The 13,409-nt window shown below is 36.5% G+C and overlaps 2 protein-coding genes across 2 annotated transcripts in view; one reads left to right on the top strand and one right to left on the bottom strand.

The window, feature by feature from the left end:
* The window catches only part of Sf3b6 (splicing factor 3b subunit 6), a 66,557-nt gene extending 60,692 nt beyond the window's left edge, over positions 1–5,865 (top strand). Inside the window, exon 4 of the mRNA XM_068392545.1 lies at positions 5,026–5,865. Coding sequence (XP_068248646.1) covers positions 5,026–5,124 — 99 coding nt within the window. The 3' untranslated portion in view covers positions 5,125–5,865. The remainder of the gene's footprint in view (positions 1–5,025) is intronic.
* A 1,610-nt stretch (positions 5,866–7,475) lies between these two features.
* The window catches only part of LOC137657902 (recQ-mediated genome instability protein 2-like), a 35,772-nt gene continuing 29,838 nt past the window's right edge, over positions 7,476–13,409 (bottom strand). The window contains exon 4 of the mRNA XM_068392543.1: positions 7,476–7,659. Coding sequence (XP_068248644.1) covers positions 7,490–7,659 — 170 coding nt within the window. The 3' untranslated portion in view covers positions 7,476–7,489. The remainder of the gene's footprint in view (positions 7,660–13,409) is intronic.

The following is a 13,409-nucleotide window of genomic DNA, read 5'->3' as shown; positions in this document are numbered from 1 at the left end:
CTAGAGCTAGAGGCTTTTCGAAGGAGGCAGCCAGAGCGATTGCCAGAGCAAGGAGGATATCCACTCGCAGAGTCTATCAATCTAAGTGGGAAGTCTTCCGTAGCTGGTGCAGAACCAATGCAGTTTCCTCTACCAGTACCACTGTAACCCAAGTTGCTGACTTCCTGTTACATCTTAGGAATGTTAGATCTCTATCAGCTCCTACGATCAAGGGGTACAGAAGTATGTTGGCAGCGGTTTTCCGCCACAGAGGCTTGGATCTTTCCTCCAACAAAGATCTGCAGGACATCCTTAGGTCTTTTGAGACCTCTAAAGAACGTCGGTTGTCCACTCCAGGCTGGAATCTAGACGTAGTCCTAAGGTTCCTTATGTCATCTAGATTTGAACCTCTCCAGTCAGCCTCTTTTAAAGACCTCACTCTCAAAACTCTTTTCCTCGTCTGCCTTGCAACAGCCAAAAGAGTAAGTGAGGTTCACGCCTTCAGCAGGAACATAGGTTTCACATCTGAAACGGCTACATGTTCCTTACAGCTCGGTTTTTTGGCAAAAAATGAGCTTCCTTCACGTCCTTGGCCTAAATCGTTCGAAATTCCTAGCCTTTCCAACTTGGTGGGTAACGAACGGGAGAGAGTACTTTGCCCTGTCAGAGCTCTTAAGTACTATCTTAAAAGATCAAAACCCTTGCGAGGACAATCAGAGGCCTTATGGTGTGCTATTAAGAAACCTTCGCTGCCTATGTCTAAGAACGCAGTTTCTTATTACATAAGGCTTCTGATTAGAGAAGCTCATTCTCACATGAAGGATGAAGACCTTGCTTTGCTGAAGGTAAGGACACATGAAGTGAGAGCTGTGGCTACTTCAGTGGCCTTCAAACAGAACCGTTCTCTGCAGAGTATTATGGATGCAACCTATTGGAGGAGCAAGTCAGTGTTTGCATCATTCTATCTCAAAGATGTCCAGTCTCTTTACGAGAACTGCTACACCCTGGGACCATTCGTAGCAGCGAGTGCAGTAGTAGGTGAGGGCTCAGCCACTACATTCCCATAATCCCATAACCTTTTTAACCTTTCTCTTGAATGCTTTTATTGTTGTTTTGGGTTGTACGGTAGGCTAAGAAGCCTTCCGCATCCTTGTTGATTTGGCGGGTGGTCAATTCTTTCTTGAGAAGCGCCTAGGTTAGAGGTTGTGATGAGGTCCTTTAGTATGGGTTGCAGCCCTTTATACTTCAGCACCTAAGAGTTGTTCAGCCTCCTAAGAGGACCGCTGCGCTCAGTAAGGAAGACGTACTTATTAAAGGCAGAGTAATAGTTCAAGTCGACTTCCTTACCAGGTACTTATAATTTCATTTGTTATTTTGAATAACTGATAAAAATGAAATACGGGATACTTAGCTTCTTGATTAACATGTTCACTGGTTTTCACCCACCCCCCTGGGTGTGAATCAGCTACATGATTATCGGGTAAGATTAATATTGAAAAATGTTATTTTCATTAGTAAAATAAATTTTTGAATATACTTACCCGATAATCATGATTTAATTGACCCACCCTTCCTCCCCATAGAGAACCAGTGGACCGAGGAAAAAATTGAGGTGGTGTTGACAAGAAGTACTGGAGTACCTGACCACAGATGGCGCTGGTGAGTACACCCCCCTCTTGTATAGCGATCGCTGGCGTATCCCGTCCGTAGATTTCTGTCGGGCAACGGAGTTGACAGCTACATGATTATCGGGTAAGTATATTCAAAAATTTATTTTACTAATGAAAATAACATTTTTACAACACTGGACTTTACAGAATTACCAAGGTAGTCTATCACTATGATAAAATTCTGCCTAAACCATACCATTGCAACCATTAAAACCACTCTCACCTGATTATCTTACCTTACTTGTGTCATCTTAGAAAAGGACACAAGGCAAGGTTTCTCATCGAGAGAACCACAGTCTTGCACCAAAGCAACAAAATTTGGCTCCTACTGTGGTAATAAACAATTTAATGTCTTCCTATTTAAGCAGGAAGTTATTAAATAGGTTAATCCAGGAGGTGAAACAGCTAAGATCAGTGAAACACTTTATGTGGAGCCTTCTACCAAAGGAAGAGTGAATACAGTGAATCATTGTTCATTTTTGCTCATCATGATAGTGGGACGACACTAAGCAGAGACAGGACTTTTTTTTGAGGATGGCTGATTGCCAACTCAACTAGTTTGTTGTTACAACTCTCAAAAGGAGAAGGTGACTGGCAATCACTCTTAGTCATAACCATACAAATCCATGTAGAACTTTATGGCTTACATTGTGCTTGTCACTGAACATTTTCAGAAGACTAAAGACTGCAGTGTCACCTTTGTCCCAGTGATAATGATTTGTGCATTTCAACTATTCCTTTGATATCCTCCTTTAGTTATCTAACCTCAGTAACTTTACTTTGTTCCATTTTCAATTCATATTTATGAACAAAACCATAGGGAAAGCATTATAAAAATCTAGAAAATGTAACTCATATTCTTGTTAAACTACTTTATTATATAATAATGACAATACAAGTTAAGGGTAATCTTGATGATTGAGGAAAACATTTGCTGCAGACTCATTGGATTGCACTTACTATTGATCTTCCGCTAGTATCACATCAAGAATCGTATACCAATTCAACAAGTTTGTATTCTTAGAGACTCGCAGCACTGAATGTCGAGGTTTCCTGAATCAAGATTTTGGCCATAGTGGATGTTGATGGTCAGCCACCCAATATTCTGCAGCTTAATATTTTGTGCATAAAGGCATCAGGTAATCAACCAAGAATCTCTGTCAGGATGAAGATTGTGTTATTGGTAAGAATGATAGACAGAAAGGCTATATGCTGTATACACTTTGGGTATCAATATCGAAGGACCCATTTGCCTCGTAGTTGATCCAGAACATCTTTCAATAAGCTGCTCTACCCTTCCAGGGACATCAGCAGCATTTGTTTCACTTTTCAACACACCAGTTCGTCTAGAACCCTTGGGCTTTCCACCTGCTTACCGGGTTTACTGATTACTCAACAGTCCGTGGATGATGTCCGTTTCAGGTTACTTTGACGTCTCCCAAGTGCCACATTCCAGATGGCTTTCATATTTGCTTATGCTCCTCTTTTGAGTACAGGTACTGTGTAACTACCCTTCTTCTGCGAGTGGCATCATAGAGGGAATACTTTGCAGGGTAATCTCTCTCTGCAATGAATTGCAGGTCTCTTCATCTTCCTTTGCCAAGGAAACTCCGTTCAGTCTCTGTAGTAAAATACTGTCACTCGGCATATAGCTCCCTCAGACTGAAGTGCTTTGACATTTTCCCCTTCGGAGGCCTGATCCTCCAAACGGAGTAGCTTTGAACGGTCTTTTCTCTGTAGAAACTTGAGCAATGTAGGGATGTTGCTCTAGTCCTCATGTTTCTCAAGCCAACCCTCGGCAGGGCATCAGATAGGATTTGACCAGTAGACTACTCACGAACCTCGGCCTCGACTTTACGATAAATGTACCTCACGACATTTCATATGTCACGAGTCATTCTCAATGGAGGAAAGCCTTCCCCTCCCTTGTCAGAAGTGTGTCCAGAGCCAGTTACTAGCCCTGCACAATTCCAGTCTCATGCTTCCCAAGGGCAGAAGGACTCTCCCCTCTATCCTGTGAGTACACAGCAACACATCTTGGAGATCTCTGGTCCCTTTATAGAGCATCAAAGACTCTCTGCCAAAAGTGTATAGACAAAGATACAGTATCCAAGAATATTACTTCTGCCTTTTGCACCTTAAGCCGTGCTGATCCAATGAGATTCGGGAAGTACCATCGTGGTTGGGCGCATGAAGTCTGGGATATCAGCTTAGAAAGAACATGTCGGTGCCGCTAGTCCTGAAGTCTCACGACCGAATAACTTTTACTTACAAGTAAGTTCTGTTTTGAAGTACCTCCCCCATCTTCCAAGATGAGGTGGAGGATGGATGATATGTATTCAGACTCAATATCCATATGGATATAGGTTCTTCCACAATTGCCTACCAGTTCCCTGGTAGGGATCTAGCCTAACATCAGTTACCTGTTCATGCTCAGGTTGTTAGGAGGTTAACACTTTCGCTCTTTTCCAAGACCAAAGTACATTGACATTTCCCAGGTCAGTAAACCAGCCAGATTGGTTTTAGGAACTTCCTCCCTCCTAAGGATAAGTCTCCTATTAAGGAAGGTCAATGGTTTGTGTTATATACAGGAAAAAATCATAAATATTTTAATCAATTTGTATTTTTTTTTAACCATACAAACCTGAGACCGAAATTACACTGCCCTCTTCCTCAACTACCCTGCAAGATCTAGGTTAAGGTCAAAGTAAAGGTTACACTCTCTGGTTGGATGGTCAGTGCTTAACCACCATCCACCAGCTACTAATACTACCTTGTTGAAAGTTTAAATGGCCGTCTACAGGTTCGCTGAAATCATATTGATTAAAAAAATTTGTGATGTTTACTGATGTATGAAGAGAATTTTAAAAAATCTTATTGCGCACCTCATATTTTATTGAGTGCTTACCTCCCAGATAAGTGTTATCCCTTTCTCAAGTAACTTGGCTAACCATCACACATACTACTGCCATGTAAAATGAAATGGTTGTATATATGAAACATATTTTAATTTATTGATATTTGGTGAATGATCATGTTTATTGATGATGAAATTTTAAAATTTAATAGCAATAATAACTGAAAGATCAAGGATTCTGGCAAGACAAGCTGAATTCTCCCTGTCTTATCCAGAAATTTCATCTTACTTGGTAACCTTCTTATTATCCTATACAGTAATTCTTAAACTATTTTCTGATGTGATATTTTTACTTCTTAAGTTTGATTATGATCAGTCAATTGTTATAATTCAAAGACATTTTTCGAGGGAATATAAATTTGCTTTTGTTCTAAGCATTACAGAGTTTTAAATGAAAAATGTTATTTTGTGGGATCGAAGTATAATGTTTGATCAACAATATTTTTATAACCCTTACAGTCCAACAAAGCCTTCAAGAAAATCGATGCTGAGAAAAAACAGGCAGAGCTGGATCGCGTCAAGACGAAGTATGGTATCAACACAGATGAGAAAAAATAGTCATACATATTTACCAGGATTTATGGATGTGGAAAGTTTATCATATATTTTTGTATGACAGAACCAAACAGGGCTTAATTTACCCATTTATTTTATAGTCATATAATGATCTTAATTAAATTATTTTTAATTACAGTTACAAACTATAGCATAAATAAACCATGGCTGGTGATGTCATACTACATTTTTTTTTTTTATAGACTGTGTGAATGTGCTGTATTTTCAATTTAATTATAATGTACAACTTAATATTTAAGTGGAATTAACTTCTTACCTAATGTATATTTTTATACATAACTTATCCTATATCTTAAAAAAACCTTTGTGAAATTCATCATAGGATAAGTTCTATTGTGGTATAAAGTTTGCATAATTCTGGAAAGGTAGGACCACATGTGTGAATGAAGGATGTGTTGTTGTCATGTAGTATTTTTTCTTCAAAAATTTAGCAGTAGAGAGAAGTCTTTTATTCTAGAATACATTAATTTTTCAAACCATTTTATAATCTATCTCGGTGTGTTATAACTCCTCTTTTGTGAGTTATAAAGTCTTAAAAATGTTTTCTGTCAAGACTTGAAGAATTTACGTTTGTAGGTGAAGGGAAATATATGGCGCGTGGCAACATCAGTTTATACCAACTCCTTTTCCACAACAGCATTTCTTTATCATAGATATTATGGTAATTATCAATTTGCATTAAAATTTACATGACCTGACCAAACTATAAATTGGTGAAAATTATTTGTCTTTGATTTTAAATTCAACTGTGATTCCTATTTCTCCTTAAAGTTTTTTGTAGAATAAAATAGAAATTAGTACAATATTTATTGTACTGTCATGATTACTAACAATGCCATCTACATAAATGAAATTGTACCTATATTAGGAATTTGCATTATCGCCAAGTTATTAGAGATATTTTCATAATCAGATCAATTTCTTTTAGTAACTGTACCACTTACTTTCATAGGAAATCGTGTCCTCTATTGAAAATTAATTAATGATTACAAGTGAAAAAATATTTTGGCATATAGCATCAATAATTATTTCTGAATTAGTCTTCATCATGGATTTTCCTTGTATTGTACAAGATTTTAAATTAAGCGAGTTATCTCCATTCGCCTTTATCTAGTTCACTTTCTACATGGAATATTATCTGGCCCAGGTCTTCTATGCCTTTTCTCTGTGATCTGAGGCTTCCCCCAATTTAAGAGTCTGTTGTTGCTCTTATGCTTTCTTCATTGTTGTCATTTTCTCAGCTGCTACCAAAATTTGTGTAGAAAAAGGTTATTGACCATGTAAATTCAGTAGTTCATAATCCTGTATGAACTCTTAAGAATGTCTCACTTGATAGTTTGCATACAGCAGAAGGAATTCACTACTGACATACACTGCAGTGGCCCATGCTGGTCTTTGAATTTTTTTTTATCATCCCTTGGAAAAGAGGAAATATTTTTATCTTAATATCATGAAAAGTGGAAGAGCATATGTTGAACTGTTTCAGTCTAACTTAACTTTCCTTTTTAATATTTTCTCTTTTGGAATAAGCAACACCTCTTGAGGACAATTCTTCTCTTGGAATGGATTGTTTTGTAACTTTAGTCAGGACTATATGGCCTGGCTTTGGGGCCCTGGAAGCTATTCTCTCCAGAAGTGAAACTGACAGAAAACCCTGCAGTTATACTTCAAGTAAAAGTTAAGAAGTTGGACAACAAGATGGAAGAAAGGAGTCATGAATAGATATAAAGAAGTCTAAAAGGTTGGCATAACATGTTGCAAACACCCTTTTGTAATCCCTATAGCATATGGCGTAAGATGCACTGACAGCTCTTACCCCTGCTTGGGTTCCTTAAAAAGATTACCGATTGTAGAGGCTCTTTTGAAATGAGAATACCACAGGGCATATTACACCTACGGATAAAATTCAGCGAGGTTTATGAAATGTTGTTTATAACAACTGTGAATAATGCTATAAATATGAACTACACCATAACACATTCCACAATCAGCATTTTTCTCTATGTTATGAAGATGAGAGCTTGGATTTAAGTTGCGTACTAATAGATAAATTTCATCGCCTCATCAAAACTGCCAACTCTTGCATAATGGATGTTTGGTCTGTATAAGCCCACACCACAAAATGCCGTTTGTTGCTAAACAGTTCAGAAATGTTAGGTAACCTAAAGTACTGTACTATAGTGAAATTTCCTGAAAATTGTCAAACGCTACCCTTTAAGGTTAATGCTTTTATTGCAAAGAATAGTCCTAATTTTTATGAGATCATAGAAAAATATAACGGCAATAATTTTTCCCTTTTTCATTGTTACGTTTAAAAAAATAAACTCATGAAATTATTTACATTTTTTCATCTACATAGAGGTTTATTTTCCCTCATCAAGGCTTTCAATTCTGTAACTTCATCTTTCCAAGTTTGTTGATGCACAGGATTGTCGGAAAGATCTGCCATCTTGATTGCTCGAATTTTCACTCTTGTGTTACTGTTGTCGAGTTCTCCTACAGCCATCACATATTTACCTGAAATTCCAGTTAATATTTTAATATTGAAATAAAAATTTTATGCTTTTCAACTATTGTATTGTACATTCAATGAAAGAAAAATTTGATTGAACTTGTAATGTGTTATTACAGTACAGTAGGGTCCCGAATTAAGCGTGTTCGAATTGCACGATTCCCCTTTTCCGCGATCGCTATTTTTCAAAAATAAATTTTCTGTATCTGAGAGGCTGTTCAAAGTTCGCGAGCCAAGCCACTACAAAATGTATCAAATCTATTGTCTTTTTAAGTATATTGGTAGCCCTAAATACGGTGATTTATAATCAAAACAATATTAACATTACATTTCATTAACATAATTTCATAATGAATAGCCTATTTAAGGATAAAATTCCACATCAACAATGAAATCAACTGTTAACTGTGCGAGTCAGCTGACAAAATGTAAACAGAAATGTGGTTACGTTCTCGGCAATCTTTATCTTTCTCCAACCTTACGATAATTGTAATGGTAGTGTTAATGATGGTATATTAAAGCATTATTTTTGTTTAGTACAGTATATTTAAAAGCCTTATTTTTCCCTCTGGGCGTTCAAGGTTTTCACGAGTAGACTGGGTTCGTTTATCGGCAGTGAATAGCCTAAACTTCGGTAACGAGTCATCAATATTTTGTCATATTTTAAACAGTATACATTTGATTTGCAAACATTGGTTTTGTAGAGTAGACGGTAAAATAAAATCTAGAGAGAGAGAGAGAGATTTGATGGCAGAAATCTCTCTCTCTCTCTCTCTCTCTCTCTCTCTCTCCGTAAGAAATAAAACCATAGTTCACATATGGCAACTTGAGTTTATGAATGAAATTAACATGAATATTGTTAGTTGTGGCGATCAATTCCTCGCTTCAGGGGGTACACGAAACAAAAACACGACATTCAATTACAACAGCTACAGCTCTCTCTCTCTCTCTCTCTCTCTCTCTCTCTCTCTCTCTCTCTCTCTCTCTCTCTCCTCTCTCTCTCTCTGTGTGTGTGTGTGTGGTGTGTGCGCGCGTTATTTAGACGGATATGGAGACGAATGCAGAGATCTCCATCCAAAAATATGCAAAAACCTAAAAGAAGGAAAAGGATGCATTTACAACAAAAAATGTCGATATATGCATCCTGCAACCATGAATGTAAGTAAGAAAACTCAGCAAACTGAAAAGAAAAATGAAAGCAAAAAAGAAACAAAAAAAAGAAACAAAAAAGCAGGCCGTGTATATTATTATTATTATTATTATTTGCTAAGCTACAACCCTAGCTGGAAAAGCAAAAATGCTATAAGCCCAGGGGCCCCAACAGAGAAAATAGCCCAGTAAGGAAAGGAAAGAAGGAAAAATAAAATATTTTAAGAAGAGTAACATTAAAATATTTCCTATATAAATTATGAAAACTTTAACAAAACAAGAGGCAGAGAAATTAAATAGAATAGTGTGCCTGATTGTACCCTCAAGCAAGAGAACTCTAACCCAAGACAGTGGAAGACCATGGTACAGAGGCTATGGCACTACCCAAGACTAGAGAACAATGGTTTGATTTTGGAGTGTCCTTCTCCTAGAAGAGCTGCTTACCATAGCTAAAGAGTCTCTTCTACCCTTACTAAGAGGAAAGTAGCCACAGAACAAATACAGTGCAGTAGTTAACCCCTTGAGCGAAGAAGAATTGTTTAGTAACCTCAGTGTTGTCAGGTGTGTGAGGACAGAGGAGAATCTGTTAAGAATAGGCCAGACTATTCGGCGTATGTGTAGGCAAAGAGAAAGAACCGTAACCAAAGAGAAGGATCTAACGTAGTACTGTCTGGCCAGTCAAAGGACCCCATAACTCTCTGGCGCTTTGAACCAAGAGCCCCAAGATATGAGGCCTTTCAACCCAAACCGGCACCTTTAGAGCCCAACTACAAAGAATGCATCTATAATGCCAGGGGTTGGTGCAGATATGGGGACAGTTGCAGGTATACACACACAAATAAATATGAAGGCGAAAGAGCAAATATAATAGAAAAGTTGGATTTTTTAATGGCAGAATTCTGGGAAATGAAGAAAAGAACATCATATCAGAACAGGAAGGAAGCATGGGAGAATCCATATTATTACCAATATTAAATAATGGGGATGAAACACAAACCATAATAGTAATGAATGCACAGGGTTTAGTCACGAGTAACTCTAAAAGGAAAATAGAGTTCTTAGAAGAACTAACCCAAATTGAAAAAATAGATATATTAAATATAAGTGAAACATGGTATTCCCAAGAGACTGGCAGTGATGACCAGATAAAGGGTTTCCAAACTTATAGATCAGACAGAAAAAATAGGAATCAAGGGGGAACCGCAATATATGGAAGAGACATAAATCAAGGAAAAGTATGTGAAAAATACAGCAACACAGAATGTGAATTGATTGCGGTAGAATTTGAATTTGAAAAACTAATGAATATTGTAGTTTACAGACCCCCAAACACTAAGGAGTTTGACATAATAATAGAAAAAATAGATGATATATGTAGAAACCATAAAGACTGGAATATACTCCTATCCGGAGATTTTAACTTTCCTTTCGTGGATTGGAAAGAACGGATAGAAGAAAGTGGTTGTATGTATACATATAAAAAAGATAGTAATAGTAGCGCAGAAGATAAGAGGCAATTTGAAAAGCTTCAAGATATGCTATTAGAACATAATATGCAACAAATAAACCACATTCCAACAAGAAAGGAAAATGTCCTAGATCTAGTATTTGTGAATGAGGTGAATTATGTTAAAGAAATAATAGTGTATAACACGGGAATTTCAGACCACAATGTCATAGAATTGATAGTTCATTCCAAAGCAAGTGATCACAGAATTAATAAAAGCACAAAACTTTGGGAAGGATATGGAAAATATAACTTTTACAGTAAGAATATAAAATGGTCAGAAATAAATGAAGAACTGAATAAAGAATGGAAAAATGTTTTTATAAGTGATAATATACAGGTAAATACGGATATACTGTACAAAATACTGGAGAAAATTGTTGAAAAATATGTACCGAAAAAAAACAATAAACAAGACGTGCATACCAAGAGACAGAAGGATCTTATTTCAGAAAATTAAAAAGTGGAAGAAAAATCTTGCAAAAGAAAAAAATGTGTGGAAAATGAGGGAAATAAAATGTAAGATAGAAAATGCAGAACAAAAGATTATACAGTCGAAAGAAAATGAAAAAAGGGACTTAGAAGAAAGGACACTTCAAAATATAAAAAGAAACCCCAAAGTACTTTACTCCTATGCAAAAAAGATGAATAAAAGGAGAATAGAAATAGGCCCTCTAAGAATTGAAGGACGGCCAACGAATGAAAAAAAGGAAATATGCAACATATTAGCAGAAAAATATAAGAGTGAGTTCACGCCAAGAATTGCGAATGAGAATAATGAAACAGAAATGAGAGAAGAAAATGTTGAATATCTAACGGATATAGATATTAATGAAGCAGATATTGTCACGGCTATAAACGAAATTAAAAATGGATCGGCAGCCGGACCAGATGGAGTTCCAGCGATTTTGTTAAAAAAAACTGCAAACACTATCGCGAAGCCACTTGCAATACTGCTAAGACAGAGTATAGATATGAGCGAGATATATGTTAAACATAAATTAGCTTATATAACCCCTATCTTCAAAAGTGGATCAAGACTAGAGGCAAGCAATTATAGACCTGTTAGTCTAACATCACATATTATGAAAGTGTATGAGAGGGTAATAAAAAAGAAAATAATGAACCATTTGGTCAAAAATAATTTGTTTAATATGGGTCAACACGGTTTCGTACCTGGAAAAAGTACACAGACCCAACTGATAGTTCACTATGAAAACATATACAATAATATGATAAATGAAAAAGACACAGATGTGATCTATCTAGATTTTGCAAAAGCCTTTGACAAGGTAGACCATAACATATTGGAGAAAAAAATGAGAAAGCATAATATTGTGGGAAAGATAGGAAAATGGGTAAAAGAATTCCTGCAAAACAGAAAACAGATAGTGGTTGCAAATGACGAGAAATCAGATGAAGCCCAGGTAATATCTGGTGTGCCCCAAGGTACGGTATTAGCTGCACTGCTATTTGTTATTATGATCTCAGACATAGACTGTGATGTTGAAAACTCCGTAGTGAGAAGTTTCGCCGATGACACAAGAATAAGTAGAGAAATTACTTGTGATGAAGATAGGAACTCACTACAAAGAGATCTAAACAAAATATATGAATGGGCGGAGATAAATAGGATGGTATTTAACTCCGATAAATTTGAATCAATAAATTATGGAAACAGAGAAGGAATGGTGTATGCATACAAGGGACCTAATAATGAGACAATCACAAACAAGGAAGCAATTAAAGACCTTGGTGTAATTTTAAATAGGAATATGTTATGCAACGACCAAATAGCAACACTGTTGGCTAAATGTAAAGCAAAAATGGGAATGTTATTCAGACACTTTAAAACAAGAAAAGCTGAACACATGATTATGCTTTACAAAACTTATGTGCGTAGTACACTCGAGTACTGCAATGTGATATGGTACCCACACTACCAAAAGGATATTGCGCAAATAGAGAGTGTACAAAGGTCCTATACTGCTAGAATAGAAGAAGTTAAGGACCTTGATTACTGGGAAAGACTGCAATTTTTAAAACTATACAGTCTAGAAAGGAGAAGAGAACGCTACATGATAATACAAGCATGGAAGCAAATAGAAGGAATTGCTGAAAACATCATGGAGCTTAAAGTATCAGAAAGAGCAAGCCGAGGTAGATTAATAGTACCAAAAAGCATTCCAGGTAAACTGAGAAAGGCGCACAGGACATTAATCCACTACGCACCAGCATTGATAATGCAGCGACTATTTAATGTGCTGCCAGCTCATCTAAGAAACATATCAGGAGTGAGCGTAGATGCGTTTAAAAATCAGCTCGATAAATACCTAAGATGCATCCCAGACCATCCAAGACTGGAAGATGCAAAATACACCGGAAGATGTATTAGCAACTCTCTGGTGGATATACGAGGTGCCTCACACTGAGGGACCTGGGGGAACCCAAACAAAAAATAAGGCAATAAGGTAAGGCTCTCTCTCTCTCTCTCTCTCATATTATACAATACTTACAAATAGATGAAGAAACCAAAATCGGTTTTCTTGAAGTGTCAATTAAATACAAAACGAAAAAATTATACCGTGTATACATCCATTTCAATCATAGCTTAAAATACGGTAACCGATTTCGTCCGCAAACCACTATTTTTTAGGAAAGACCATTCTATTCCAGAAAATTTTTACACTTTAAATGTCAATTGCGCTATAATAAAACATGTACTTATGTTGTTAAATTTCGGGTGTGTTTTAAAAATCGAGTATTGCTAACTTATTTTTGTTTTACTTTTGGCTGTGATCACGTCAGCTGATGTCTAGCTTCCGCGCGAATACAATAACAAAGAATTGTTTACACCATTTCTTAACTTATTCAAACCATCTATACAGTTAATATTACATAAACACCAATGTGTTATAACCTATCATATTTATTGTTTAGTACTTTAAAACCATCTCTCTCTCTCTCTCTCTCTCTCTCTCTCTCTCTCTCTCTCTCATCGAACGTTATAGCGGTAACCTAATTGTTCGGTGACTTTAAAAATAGGCCTAGTACTTTCTTCTTTTACCTTTTTTGCATATGGATCCATAATTGAGGTGG

This window comes from Palaemon carinicauda, chromosome 18 (genome assembly GCF_036898095.1).
Source record: "Palaemon carinicauda isolate YSFRI2023 chromosome 18, ASM3689809v2, whole genome shotgun sequence".
NCBI lineage: Eukaryota > Metazoa > Arthropoda > Malacostraca > Decapoda > Palaemonidae > Palaemon > Palaemon carinicauda.
The sequence above is the reverse complement of the archived record's forward strand: the minus strand, read 5'-3'. Positions and strand labels throughout refer to the sequence as shown.